Source organism: Brassica rapa, chromosome A09 (assembly GCF_000309985.2).
Source record: "Brassica rapa cultivar Chiifu-401-42 chromosome A09, CAAS_Brap_v3.01, whole genome shotgun sequence".
NCBI classification, from domain to species: domain Eukaryota; kingdom Viridiplantae; phylum Streptophyta; class Magnoliopsida; order Brassicales; family Brassicaceae; genus Brassica; species Brassica rapa.
The window spans coordinates 39,771,571-39,784,512 of NC_024803.2; the positions used below are offsets into that span (position 1 = coordinate 39,771,571).

The 12,942-nt window shown below is 36.3% G+C and overlaps 4 protein-coding genes and 1 non-coding gene across 5 annotated transcripts; 3 read left to right on the forward strand and 2 right to left on the reverse strand.

Annotated features, from left to right (window-relative positions):
- Nucleotides 1-3,950: 3,950 nt before the first annotated feature.
- Nucleotides 3,951-6,363, forward strand: LOC103837906 (inositol-3-phosphate synthase). Its single transcript, XM_009114296.3, has 7 exons — nt 3,951-4,243; nt 4,354-4,422; nt 4,504-4,887; nt 4,962-5,304; nt 5,395-5,571; nt 5,645-5,833; nt 5,914-6,363. Exons 1-7 carry the CDS (start codon nt 4,056-4,058, stop codon nt 6,094-6,096), a joined length of 1,533 nt encoding a protein of 510 aa, XP_009112544.1. The 5' UTR covers nt 3,951-4,055; the 3' UTR covers nt 6,097-6,363.
- LOC103837905 (3-hydroxyacyl-[acyl-carrier-protein] dehydratase FabZ) lies at nt 6,350-7,818 on the reverse strand. Its single transcript, XM_009114295.3, has 4 exons — nt 7,154-7,818; nt 7,025-7,085; nt 6,792-6,936; nt 6,350-6,715 (listed from the first exon to the last, which is right to left on the reverse strand). The coding sequence occupies exons 1-4, from the start codon at nt 7,509-7,511 to the stop codon at nt 6,455-6,457; spliced, it is 825 nt and encodes a 274-aa protein (XP_009112543.2). The 5' UTR covers nt 7,512-7,818; the 3' UTR covers nt 6,350-6,454.
- Nucleotides 7,505-7,578, forward strand: TRNAI-AAU. Its single transcript has one exon. It is a non-coding gene; the product is annotated as a tRNA-Ile (tRNA).
- A 945-nt stretch (nt 7,819-8,763) lies between the features above and the next one.
- Nucleotides 8,764-11,193, reverse strand: LOC103837908 (NDR1/HIN1-like protein 13). Its single transcript, XM_009114298.2, has one exon. The coding sequence runs from the start codon at nt 9,800-9,802 to the stop codon at nt 8,936-8,938; it is 867 nt and encodes a 288-aa protein (XP_009112546.1). The 5' UTR covers nt 9,803-11,193; the 3' UTR covers nt 8,764-8,935.
- A 241-nt stretch (nt 11,194-11,434) lies between these two features.
- LOC103837910 (PLAT domain-containing protein 2) lies at nt 11,435-12,503 on the forward strand. Its single transcript, XM_009114299.3, has 2 exons — nt 11,435-11,697; nt 11,870-12,503. Exons 1-2 carry the CDS (start codon nt 11,629-11,631, stop codon nt 12,344-12,346), a joined length of 546 nt encoding a protein of 181 aa, XP_009112547.1. The 5' UTR covers nt 11,435-11,628; the 3' UTR covers nt 12,347-12,503.
- The last annotated feature ends 439 nt before the right edge of the window (nt 12,504-12,942 follow it).

Consider the following 12,942-nt stretch of genomic DNA (forward strand, 5'->3'; position numbering starts at 1 on the left):
TAATAAAAATTTATTAATTTAAAAACTTATTAACCCAAAAACTGCTATTAACCAGTGAACTGACACCGGTTGACTTGCTAAAAACCTAGAAAAATCTTATAGTATTTTTTTTTAAAAAAAATTGATTAAATTTCTCATATAATAAATTGTATTTTTGTTATTCATTTGTAATGATCAGTACTATTAATATACATTGTATATATATCATCCATGTAGTAATGTTAAAGGGACAACTTAAAACCAATCGACAATAATAGTTTTATAAACATTGAACAACGAACATAACTATTACTAATGTTTCATGGTATTTATATATATATATATCAAATTTACGTAGGAAATATTTCATGGAGTAACTTTTATAATTAAATACTATTCAGATTCATGTTCACATGAGTATTTCACTATTTATTAGTGTTACAATCAGTATATATTTAAAATGTGTCTAGAACAATTTTTTTATATAGTAAGTATAATAATATGGAAGAAAGTGGATATAGCAAGGTGGAAACTATCGATATATGATTAAAATATATTTGATTTGTTTAGTTATAATTTCCGGTTGATTGCAGGAGAAAATATAAAGTATGAAACATTTATTGATATTTTATAGTTAGGTTAATTTGTTATATGGCCCAACAATTAATTAAGTAGGTGCAACAACTTTTTTAAGTAGATTTTTTAGGAATGTTTCCCTTTTAATAGTATTGATAAATTTTACATAGAAAATTGAAAACGTCAAATAATTTGGAACAAATTTTGTTTTCTAAAACGTCATATATAAAAAACGGAGGGAGTATCTAATACTATTTATTTAAAGATGTGCGACACCTTTTGAAATATTAGAAATGTTTTTAAGCAAGATATAACTACAAATTTTAATATACATATATATATATGTTTATACCATATTACAAACGTTTACTAATAATTTACCAAATTTAGTTATAAAGTAATTTATTTATTTGTCTCTAAAGCACTACTAAAATATAAATATAAACGAGTAAAAAAATAAGAGGAACAAAATAAATTAAGTACAAAAAAATATTTATTATTTTTGTTCCATATCAATTTTGATAAGGAATGTTTTTGTTTTATAATTTCTTACAATTTACAGAATGGCGAAGAATCATAGACAACAATGCTTTTCATGAATGGTGTAACTTTTAAATAGTGAATAGAAATTGGTTTTTTCCTTCCTTTTCTATGTCACTATTTATACTTTAAGTGTACTAAATTTTAGCTATTTATCACTAATTTTATTTGGATTAGACACCAAATGCATCTAATTTAGCAACTAAATTGATTTAGCTTTGTCACTAAGTTAATTTAATCATGAATACTTAATTTAAATCATTTTAATCAAATGGACTTAATTTAGTCATCAACTTAGTTTACAGATTCATATTCTCTAAAGATAAATTTCATCATTTTAACCTATAAAATTCTAAAATATGGTAATTATTCTTTATATAAAATTTAACATTTGTTTTTGAATTTAGATCAAAATTTTACACAATATTTTAAATTTATAAAATTTTGATATATATATATATATATATATATATATATATATATATATATATATATAACATTTGTTGCTCGATTCAGTAAATTTATTAAAATAATTCCAACATCAGTTATGTTAAACTATGTAGTACGTTTAGATCAAAAAAAGTAAAATATTTGTTACTTAATACTAGAAAATATTTTAATAACTGAACTATGTTTTGTTATACCAAATTAAAATTAGTAAACTATATAATATATTTATAAAAAAATAAATATTTTATTTATAATTATATAAAATAATTCAAAAATCAGAAAATATTTTTTTATATTAGAATTCAAAATCTAATATAATTAAAATCCATAAATCAGGATTTGGTATTTATTTTACAAACTTACATGCGTCTAGATTTTTCCAAATGTAAACTTTATTTGTCACGCTTACATACATCAGCAAAGCAGTCAATAGTAATAGTATACTAGATTTTGACCCGCCCTTTGAAAGGGCGGGTATATATTTTGTTTTAATTTTTTTTTTTCAGAAATTTAATTTAATATTTATTTTTTTTTTGTAATCATATTTGTATTTTTCTTTGTATTCATATTTGTGTATAAATTTAAAATATCTTTTATAAAATAATAATAATTTAAAAGTTAACCAGACATACACTCGTTTCTTTGTAATCATATGTCCATATATATGTTTCTTTGTAATCATATTTGTCTATTCTGGATCTTGATCCGCAGGTTTTATGTTAATTTGTTTTTTTTTGTTTTTTCTGTAAATATGTAAAATTTTCTGACCCGTCCTTTTAAAACACGGATATATTTTCGGACCATGACCCATTGATATATGTTGTGTTCAAGTTAAATAGATCAAGTTTCATAACTATACACTCGTGTCATATGTATTTCGAAAATTATTTTAAAAATTTATTCATAAAGTTTACAACATATTATATTTTTATTAGGTTTTATATTATTATACCAGTTATAGTTGCCCACATTTTATTACTAAACTTAAGCAGGTGTTTCGTAAAAATATATATAACTATACACGGAGTAGATATCACCACTTTAATTACATCTTCGTATATAACTGCTTGTTGTGTTAAGGGCATCTCCATCCCTACTCCATTTTTTCCTCTAAAATAGAGTAAAAGTGAATATGGAGTAAGGAAAGCTCCAACCCAACTCCATATCTCACTCCATAATGATGTTTACTCCATAAATGGAGTAATTTATTTTTTGTTTGTTCATCACTCCATTATGGAGTAGACAGGGGCGTCCCTAGAGTTATGGAGGCCATAAACAAAAAGTAAATTGGGGGCCTATCTAATTGTGGATTCATTTTATTTTTAATGTTTCCATATTAATATTATTTTGTTTTTTCACTGACATATTAGTAATGGACTGAATTTAATTCATTTTGACATTGGTATATTTTTTTTACTTTACAAAACAGTAAAATCCAAAATTATTTATAAAAATTATAATAAAACTTTTAAAAATGGAGGTCTTAAAAAATGGGGGCCCTAGGCCAATGCTTCAGTTGGCTGTGCCAAGGGACGCCCCTGGGAGTAGAAAATGGAGTAGGGTTGGAGCAATTTTACTCTATTTTCACTTTTATTCCATTTTAAAGAAAAAAATGGAGTTTTACATTGGAGATGCTCTAAGTTGTAACTAATACATTTGAATGGTCAAGACTAATAGAAAAAGGAAAAATAATTAGATTCAGTTAAAAACTTAAAGTGGATCCCGATTTTTGTGGACTTCGAAGTGGTGGTTACAAAGATTATTTAAAATGCAGTTAGGAAACATAAAATTTATATTTCGTGTATGTATAGTTGAAGAAAATAACTGGACTAAACTAATATCAATAGGGCATGTTTCTGTTTTAATAGTATTGATTTTGTTGGGACCCTCTAGACTTTACTTTTAAAAACGGTCGCTACTTCACCGTTAACGGGGACGTTAAATCCGTCAGGCGCCACGCATGCATCCAACAAGACCCATTCCACACATCAGAATATCAGATTGCGCGTGGCATCCACTCATATCTCGGTGTAGCCAAACTGTACCGTTTTAACCGCTTCTCTTCTCTTGTCTTCTCGCTTCCTCATCCCTCGGGGGCCTTCGAGTGTCTTCTTACAAAGAAGCAAGAAAAAGGTGGGACCCACAAAACGAGAAAGCACCAACAAACCAGACTTGTCTTAACGTGGATCACGCCACGTGTATGGACCCAGCTTCCAGCATGTCTCTCACATTCTAGCTATCCCCACGCGTGTGAACCAAACACGTGTGGTTTAGCGGCTCTCTGGCTCTCTGGTCGAAGAGGAGTGGGCTCGCTCGCTAACTAAACCAACCATCTCCACTCGCCTGTGGAAAAAGAAAGGGACCACCGCGAAGACTGACGAACCGCCACGTGTCCCTCCATCTCTACGTCTTCTCTATATAACCTCGCACTTGTTCCTCGATTCAAGATCACAAACCAAACACACATAGAGCTTAACGCAAAGAGAGAGAGAGAGAGAAAGAGAGCGAAGATGTTCATCGAGAGCTTCAAGGTAGAGAGCCCAAACGTGAAGTACACAGAGAACGAGATCCATTCCGTGTACGATTACGAAACCACCGAGGTCGTCCATGAGAACCGTAACGGCACTTACCAATGGGTCGTCAAGCCCAAAACCGTCAAATACGATTTCAAAACAGACACTCGTGTCCCCAAGCTAGGGTAATAAAAGTTCTCGAATCTTTAACCTTTTGTGTTCTGTAATTTCCCGACAAGAACTCACTCCACTCACTCACATTTTCGATTCATGACATTTTTTTTTTGGTGATTAGCGTCATGCTCGTTGGATGGGGAGGAAACAACGGATCAACCTTAACCGCCGGTGTGATCGCCAACAAAGAGTGAGTTTAAAAAAAAACACTTTGGTTCGGTTCAATTCCTCTGTTCCGGTTTACGTCCGGTTAATAAAGCTTTTCTTGCAGAGGGATCTCTTGGGCGACTAAAGACAAAGTGCAACAAGCAAACTACTTTGGCTCCCTCACTCAAGCTTCTTCGATCCGGGTCGGATCTTACAACGGTGAAGAGATCTACGCTCCTTTCAAGAGTCTTCTCCCCATGGTGAACCCTGACGATGTTGTGTTTGGTGGTTGGGACATAAGCGACATGAACTTAGCAGACGCCATGGCTAGAGCCAGAGTTCTCGACATTGATCTCCAGAAACAGCTCAGGCCTTACATGGAGCACATGGTCCCACTCCCTGGGATATACGACCCTGACTTCATCGCTGCGAATCAAGGGTCACGTGCTAATAGCGTGATAAAAGGTACTAAGAAAGAACAAGTCGACCAGATCATCAAGGATATGAGGTAGTTGAGACTCACATGTATGTAAAACTGTTGTGTGTTAGTTAGTTTGTGTAATGATTGTGTTTGTGTTTCAGGGAGTTTAAGGAGAAGAACAAGGTGGATAAGCTAGTTGTCTTGTGGACAGCCAACACAGAGCGTTACAGCGATGTGGTCGTAGGGCTTAACGACACGATGGAGAATCTCTTGGCTTCTGTGGAGAAGAACGAGTCTGAGATCTCGCCTTCTACGCTTTATGCGATCGCTTGTGTTCTTGAAGGCATTCCTTTTATCAATGGGAGTCCTCAGAACACGTTTGTTCCAGGACTCATCGAGCTGGCTATAACGAAGAACTGTTTGATCGGTGGGGATGATTTCAAGAGTGGTCAGACTAAGATGAAGTCTGTTCTGGTCGATTTCCTTGTCGGAGCTGGCATCAAGGTAACGAAAAAAGATAGCTTGTTTGTCAAGTAAACCTAATTTCTTTCTTTCTTGTTGCTGAAGAAACCTTGTGATTGATTGTTTTGGCAGCCTACTTCGATTGTGAGCTATAATCATTTGGGAAACAATGATGGCATGAACCTCTCGGCGCCGCAGACTTTCAGATCCAAGGAGATCTCAAAGAGTAATGTGGTGGACGACATGGTGGCTAGTAACGGCATCCTCTTTGAGCCTGGTGAACATCCTGACCATGTTGTTGTCATCAAGGTTCGGTTTTGAGGCCATAGTTATCAACCTCTCTTTCTTTTGAATCTTGCTAACGTTTTGATTTATGTTGCAGTATGTGCCTTATGTTGGGGATAGTAAGAGAGCCATGGACGAGTACACCTCGGAGATATTCATGGGAGGGAAGAATACAATTGTTATGCATAACACTTGTGAGGATTCTCTATTGGCTGCTCCAATCATCTTGGATCTTGTTCTTCTCGCTGAGCTCAGCACCAGAATCCAATTCAAAGCTGAAGGAGAGGTTTGTGTGTTTTGCTATTTAGTATCCAACAATTCACTTGAGAGTTTTGAGTTTCTCATGTTTTGGTTCTATGTTTTCAGGGGAAGTTTCACTCTTTCCACCCAGTAGCTACCATACTCAGTTACCTCACAAAGGCACCTCTTGTACCACCCGGGACACCTGTGGTGAACGCCCTATCTAAGCAGAGGGCTATGCTGGAGAACATCCTCAGGGCCTGCGTTGGGCTTGCGCCAGAGAACAACATGATCTTGGAGTACAAGTGAAGGACAATGAAGAAGAAGCAGAGGGACCTAAGACTTTAGAACATGAAGAGTTATTATGCTTCATTGTTTCGTTTATAAATAATTTGAATTGTGTAAGAGAGAGACATATCAAGAAGCTTTGTGTGATAATATGATCTGAGCTGTTATATTTGTGAGAAGATTAGCTATAAGCTTTTGAATCAAATGTGTAATAGATTTAAGATTTTAGAGAATAACTATGTGTCGTCCCTCCTTGTGTTATGATCTATTAAAATGGTTTTCTATATATAGTCACAATCTGCTCTATTTCAATGCGTCTGTGAAGATTCAATAAAGAAGACAAAAGGGTAAAGAGAACAAACATATATAGCGAGTGAGATCAAGAACTGCCAGCAGAAACCATCATGAACTCGCCCTCGCAGACCAAAGAGCCACCCACATAAGCTTTACCTTCCATCTTAGCAAGCCCGAACCGTTTCTGGAACTTGACAAGAGTCATCCTCATCACCAACGTGTCTCCTGCGATCACAGGCTTGCGGAACCTCACTTTATCAATACCAGCAAAGAAGATGTTATTATCCTGAGACCCTCCTCCTACTTCCGGCTGCAGCATTACTATTCCTCCCACTTGCGCCATCGCCTGCAATACTTAAAAAAAAAACTCAAGCTTCTCAGTTAAAGTGATGAGTTCGCAACTTTAAGCTTTGTGTGTTTACCTCAATCATAAGAACACCAGGCATGATGGGTCGATCAGGGAAATGACCAGGGAAGAAGTTGTCATTGATTGTAACGTTCTTGATAGCTACAGCTGAAACGCCAGGTGTATACTCGATCACTCTATCCACCAGCAGAAACGGGAACCTGAGAATCAAAAAAACCGAACATGTTAAAAGGATCGAACTTTCAGACATGGGTCACAACTCTCAACGAAAAGCTTATCAGTGTGTACCTGTGAGGCAGTATCTCTCTGATCTGGTTAATGTCCATGACCGTTGGAAACGTTGGGAACTCTGGAGATCAGAGAAGAGTTAGTGGGGGAGGGAGAATTGAAATGTCAGAACGTTGAGAAGTTTCTTACTGAGTTCGATTGGGGATGAGACGTTATCGCCATTGTTGGAGCAATGAAGCGCCAGGGAAGTGGATTGTTGCTTGGTACGGTTGAGAGAAACTGAATGGGATCTAGAGGAGGAGAGATGGAGGTGGGTTCTGGTATGGTTGTGATGATGACTCAGTGAGTCAGAGCTCAGGAAGAGTACCGAGTTGGATGCAGTAGCCATTATTATCACAGTAAAGAGGGAAGAAGAAGAAGAGAGTGAGAAGATGTTTTGTTTGCAGACGAAGAAGCGGAGAGTCCAATGGTCTTGTTTTGATTGTCCAGGAAGACGTAATTGTTTAATCCATTTGGTTACGTTCTTCGAATATATCAAAAGGCCCATTAGCTCAGTTGGTTAGAGCGTCGTGCTAATAACGCGAAGGTCACAGGTTCGAAACCTGTATGGGCCATTCCTTTTGAAAATTCGAAAATTGGGCGTTTTTTTGGGTAAAAGATGGAGACTTGGGCGTGCAATGATTGCATATTTTCCGGTTTTCAGGACTACCTGATCGTTACTAGGATCATATGGGGGAATTTGTTAACTAACCAGATAAATCTTAAAAGATGTTAAAGGTAACAAGTTGAAGAAACCCCAGAAAAATACAAAACATGATAGCATTATTAAAAAAGATTATAACGAATATAAACAACACGATTCCACCATGTTCATGTAAATCCAAAAGCTAGACAATAACACATTAACACATCAAAAAAAACTTAAACACTAAAAGATAACCTCCTCCTCCTCCTCACCCGGAAAAGCCAGGAACCTTTAGCAAACTTGGAACATAGTAGCAACCATCGATTATACTATTTGTCCCACAACGGTATTCAGCTTTTTGAAACTCCTCATTCTCCCCAGCAACGTAGATAGTAACAGACTTGGTTTCAAAGTGACAACCAGCCATTTCAAATTGACTACCAGCTATCACCAGCTTACTATCGCTTCAGGTATAACAGCGGCCATCATCATGCTCCACTGCTGCTTCTTCACCCACAAGTGTATTTCACCGGTCAAACTTGATCGATGCAACAAAAAGATGTAATCTACTTTGAAAACCCCTAAAGAAAGAGGATCTCTCCACCCAAAAGTTGCAGGCGGAAGAAGCAGGGGCTCAAAAGTTGTAGGCGGAAGAATGCATAGATTTAGCAATACTGACCAAAGGATTGCCTCAAAACAATGTTCTCGCGGCCATCGAGAAAACTAGAGAAGGCCCAGTTTGCCTAGAGAATTCGTTATAATAATATTTGTTGTAACTTAGGCTTTCAAATCGTTATAATAATCTTGTTTTTCTTTTGATAACCGAGTCTCGGCTTCACCAAGGTGATTCAGATTAAAGACCAAATCGACTAAGGACCAGCGAGCTGATCACCATGTGGGTCACCGTGAAAGGTTTTCGGATTCTGCATGTGAATTCTCCAGTGGTCGAGATTCGAATCCGGGTGGCGAAACTCACATCCGTGAGCCTTTTACCACCATAGCTAGAAGTCCCGATTAATAATTTTGTTTAATGTTTGTTTGTTTTGTTTATCCATAATCACCACAATCTTCAAAAAGATGCTCTGTCCGTTGTGTCTTTCTTGTTCTCAGTTTCTTTTTTTGTCGCTCAATAATATTGACTAAAAAACAAAGATATTTGAGGAAGAAACAAAAATTGAACAATTGAGCATTACATCGAAAGTAATAAATTATTTAAGCACACTGTAGATCTAACGACATAATCACGTTATATGTATAAGGAAGAAAAATATATATAAGAGAGAGTGTCAGTCCTTAAACTCACTCTCACAATTCTCCGACACAATCTCCACCTTCTTGGCATCTAATAACCCCTTAACCTTAACATCACAAGTCACCACAACTTCCTTGTTCTTCTTCACCGGTCCTGCTTCATAATCCGCCTTTAGCTCCATCTTCAGCACCAAACTCACCGCTTGTTTTGATCCCCGAGGTGGCATAACCGCGTTCTTGGTCGATCCATCGAGCTTTACATTGACCTTGTCGGATCCAGACGCGGCCTGGAACATCTTTGGGAATTTCCCGCGTCCTAGTCTCTTGTTCTTGTACGTTAACGAAACGACACCGTTTGGTTTCATTACGTAGCTCACCCCCATGTTGGACGTGGGATTCTCTGCTCTCAACGTGACCTCGAAACTACTTGTTTTTACATTTAATCGCTCAACCGCAAAAATGGGAAGAGCGGGGTTGAAAACGAGATGAAGGATGAGAGTGATGGCACCGAGGATGGATCCAAAAGCGATCAAGATGATAAAGAACCACATAAGACGTTTAGAACACCCATTCTTTTTGTTTCTCTCCGGGTTATTACGGAGTTTCTCGACGTACTTTGCGTGCTCCGGAGGAGGAGTCCAATAGATTTGATCTCTTGGTACCTGGACAACGTAAGTCTCTAGCTCAGGGATTGAATCCTGAGGAGGAAGAAACCGGGAAGGTGTGTCCAGGATTGGGGAGAGATTAAGAGAATGATTACGCCAATGGTGTGATGGAGGATCTTGAGATGGCAATGCGGAGAGACTTGAGGTTGGACGGTGCCAGGTTGGAGGAGGATCGTCGGGTTTGTCATCGTCGGATTCATGGAAGGTGGCGGAAGGAGGAAGCCGTGGCCCCTCCATAGGAGAAAGGTGGGAGTTACAGAATGTGCGGTGGAGATTGGCTTAGAGGGAGGATGAAAGAGAGACAAATGAGAGAGGATGCGAAAATTAGGGTTTGCATGGGAAAGGTAAGTGGTTGTTGTTGCATTACGGAAAACTTTTCGTTGGCTTGGAGGAGCTTTTGCTATTTCGAGTATGACAACTCACCTTCAGTTTTCCTCTTTCTGTTATTATATACTATAGTTTGATGGTGATTGATGAGCAAAGAAGTCGTTACTAACGAGATCGATTCTTTTCATAACCATACATGAGACTAAATTTAATCATCTCCAATTTACAGTAGACTTATATATATACGTATATACTTTGTTTTTTTTTCTTGATCTTTTTGGCAATGTCTAGTCTCATGGCAGGTTTAGCAAATGACTGTAACTGATAACAAACATTCACATTTCTTGATGAACATGTTTTTTTTCCTTGATGAACATGTAAAACGTTGCAACATTTAAATTTGTTTTAATCTTAGTTTATGTAATATTTTATAAACAAGTAGTATATACTATTTCTTCTGTTTCACAAAAATGTTATTTTGACATTTTTCTGTTAAACAAAGAATGCCATGTTAGAATTTTAATATAATTTATATTTATTTTCAACTTAATTTGATTACAAAATGCATTGATATTATAAAAATTTATTTACCTAAAATAAATATGTAAAATTAATAATAACATAAATAGATTTTAATTATTTTTTAATCATGTAAAAAGTGTGAAAGTGACATATTTTACAAAACAGAGGAAATATTATACGTCCATCAAACAAAACAAACAACACAACCAAAATGTTGATAGTCTACAAGAAATGCAAAGAAGTTAGTCATTGTATTTAAACCTTATTTGGTCAACTATTATTCTCAAAAACCGACTTATAAAAGTTGAACTCGAACAGGAAAAAATTATGGATTTGAAATTCGAAATTTCTAGTCTTATAAACAGCAATATAATGTGAAATGCATGAGTAAGGTAACAAATAACATTATCTATTCTTAAGGAAGACGTTCTTGATATGATATGAGAGGAAAACTTCTAAGTGGAAATAAAATACGGTTTAACCTTATAGCTAAATACTGTATCAGCTAGGCGCAAGTTAAAAGAAGAAGAAGAGAGTTTATACCGCAGATCCGGCCATTCAATGTTATGATTGTGGGGGCCTTGTTGCTGCTCCGCTGACAATACTTTCCCAAATTTTCATTTTCTGACTAAACACAAAAGCATTTAATTTTAATTTTTATTTCTTGAAATAAGCAGCTGTCCATGAGAGAAAATATGAAGGAAAATCTTCTCTTTATGGTAAACTTAAAGGGTTGAACAAAAAAATGGTGAACTTAAAGTTTATTTTATTCAATTGAATATTTTATTTAAAGCTAAACAAATATTTAGGCTTCTTTATTCTTTCGCCAGTCCACGTGAAACATGATCATGATTTTTGGAGCGATACACAGATCACAGATGTGACACCATATATTGGAAACTATATTTGACCAAAATATGAAATGAATAATTACGAATTCGTTAATTACTTTTCATATAAAATAATTTACGAGATCCCAAGTATTATTTCCTAATCTGTCACACCTCATACCGATCTGTCAGATGAGTTAACGACGTGCTCTCTTCACTCATCACAACGTACTAAAATCGCCACATCTCAACATCACACGCTACTCCAAAAAGCAGACGATAATTACCTTTGACATCTCAAGTCTCAAACTCTACATATTTGCATCAAATCTATTAATAGTCGGACAGATCAGATCTCCATATCCTACATTCATATCACCAATAATGGCTCGCTGCGACGTTCTCCTCCTTACCGTCCTCGTCATCGCCACCTTCTCCTCAGTCTCATTCGCCGTAAGCTCCCTAAATCTCATCACCAGCACTATAATATATAACTTGTTTAATGCCCACCTATTGAATCTAGATAATGATACTAGGGCCATTACTAGTTCATACCAACTAGTTTAAATAATCGTTTTTCTTGAATATAACGAAAACAAAAAAAATCATTTTCTTGAATTTACAGGACGATGACGCAGAATGTGTCTACACATTCTACCTCAGGACCGGATCGATCTGGAAAGCCGGCACTGAATCGATCATAAGCGCTAGAATCTACGATAAATACGGAGACTACATTGGGATCCGAAACCTAGAGGCATGGGGTGGGTTAATGGGACCAGGTTACAAATACTACGAGAGGGGTAATCTCGACATTTTCAGTGGGAAAGCACCGTGTCTTCCGAGCCCAGTCTGTTCGTTGAATCTGACCTCCGACGGCTCCGGCGACCACCACGGGTGGTATGTTAACTACGTGGAGGTAACGACGGCAGGAGTCCACGCTAAGTGCTCGCAGCAAAGCTTTGAAGTTGAGCAATGGCTTGCGACCGATACGTCGCCTTATGAGCTCACTGCTGTTAGGAATAACTGCCCGGTTTCGCTTAGGGAGAGTGTCGGTCGGGTCGGGTCTGAGATCCGCAAGACTCTCTCGTGGATCGTGTGAATTAATAAACGAATGAATGTGTGTGTGTTTTTGGAGACTTGTTCTATGTTGTCTTGTGAACGTGTGATTGCAATAAAGAAAAATTGATTCGATCAAATAATATTTCATTCTTTTTTGTTGCTGTCGGTAAGATTTAATCAAATTTTGAAGTAAAGCATTAAATATTTTAAAGGGTTTTTCATATTATTAGCATATTTATTATAAGAGTGATGGATCTATAAGTTTGGTCTGCAGGACCAGATCTTCACATGGCTGTCTGTCGGATCTCAAAAACAAAAAGAGATATATTGCCCGTGTTTCAAGAACAATTAGGAATCCATCAATTAGAGATTATAACGTTGAAGCGAAAACAGGTGCTGGTGAACAATGGACAACACCTATATACTATGGAGAACCTGGTGGATGCATAGTTCAATGAAGTATATATGATTTAAAAGTCGTTTGAGCTATATCATAAATAGTTTCATATAAACCTATACATTTTCATGCACGACTTCATATGTGTTCAAATTTTTAAAACTGATATTCTGTTGATTCAATAAGAGTATGATTGAACTAATTTTAATTCCTATCTTGGAGAATTTCTTTCATATTAC

Coding starts and splice junctions, on each gene's coding strand:
- LOC103837906 (XM_009114296.3), top strand. CDS start 4,056: ATGTTCATCGAGAGCTTCAAGGTAGAGAGCCCAAACGTGAAGTACACA. Junction 4,244..4,353: donor ACTCGTGTCCCCAAGCTAGG/GTAATAAAAGTT, acceptor TTTGGTGATTAG/CGTCATGCTCGTTGGATGGG. Junction 4,423..4,503: donor GGTGTGATCGCCAACAAAGA/GTGAGTTTAAAA, acceptor CTTTTCTTGCAG/AGGGATCTCTTGGGCGACTA.
- LOC103837905 (XM_009114295.3), bottom strand. CDS start 7,511: ATGGGCCTTTTGATATATTCGAAGAACGTAACCAAATGGATTAAACAA. Junction 7,086..7,153: donor CTCATCCCCAATCGAACTCA/GTAAGAAACTTC, acceptor TCTGATCTCCAG/AGTTCCCAACGTTTCCAACG. Junction 6,937..7,024: donor AGAGAGATACTGCCTCACAG/GTACACACTGAT, acceptor TTTGATTCTCAG/GTTCCCGTTTCTGCTGGTGG.
- LOC103837908 (XM_009114298.2), bottom strand. CDS start 9,802: ATGGAGGGGCCACGGCTTCCTCCTTCCGCCACCTTCCATGAATCCGAC.
- LOC103837910 (XM_009114299.3), top strand. CDS start 11,629: ATGGCTCGCTGCGACGTTCTCCTCCTTACCGTCCTCGTCATCGCCACC. Junction 11,698..11,869: donor TCTCCTCAGTCTCATTCGCC/GTAAGCTCCCTA, acceptor TTGAATTTACAG/GACGATGACGCAGAATGTGT.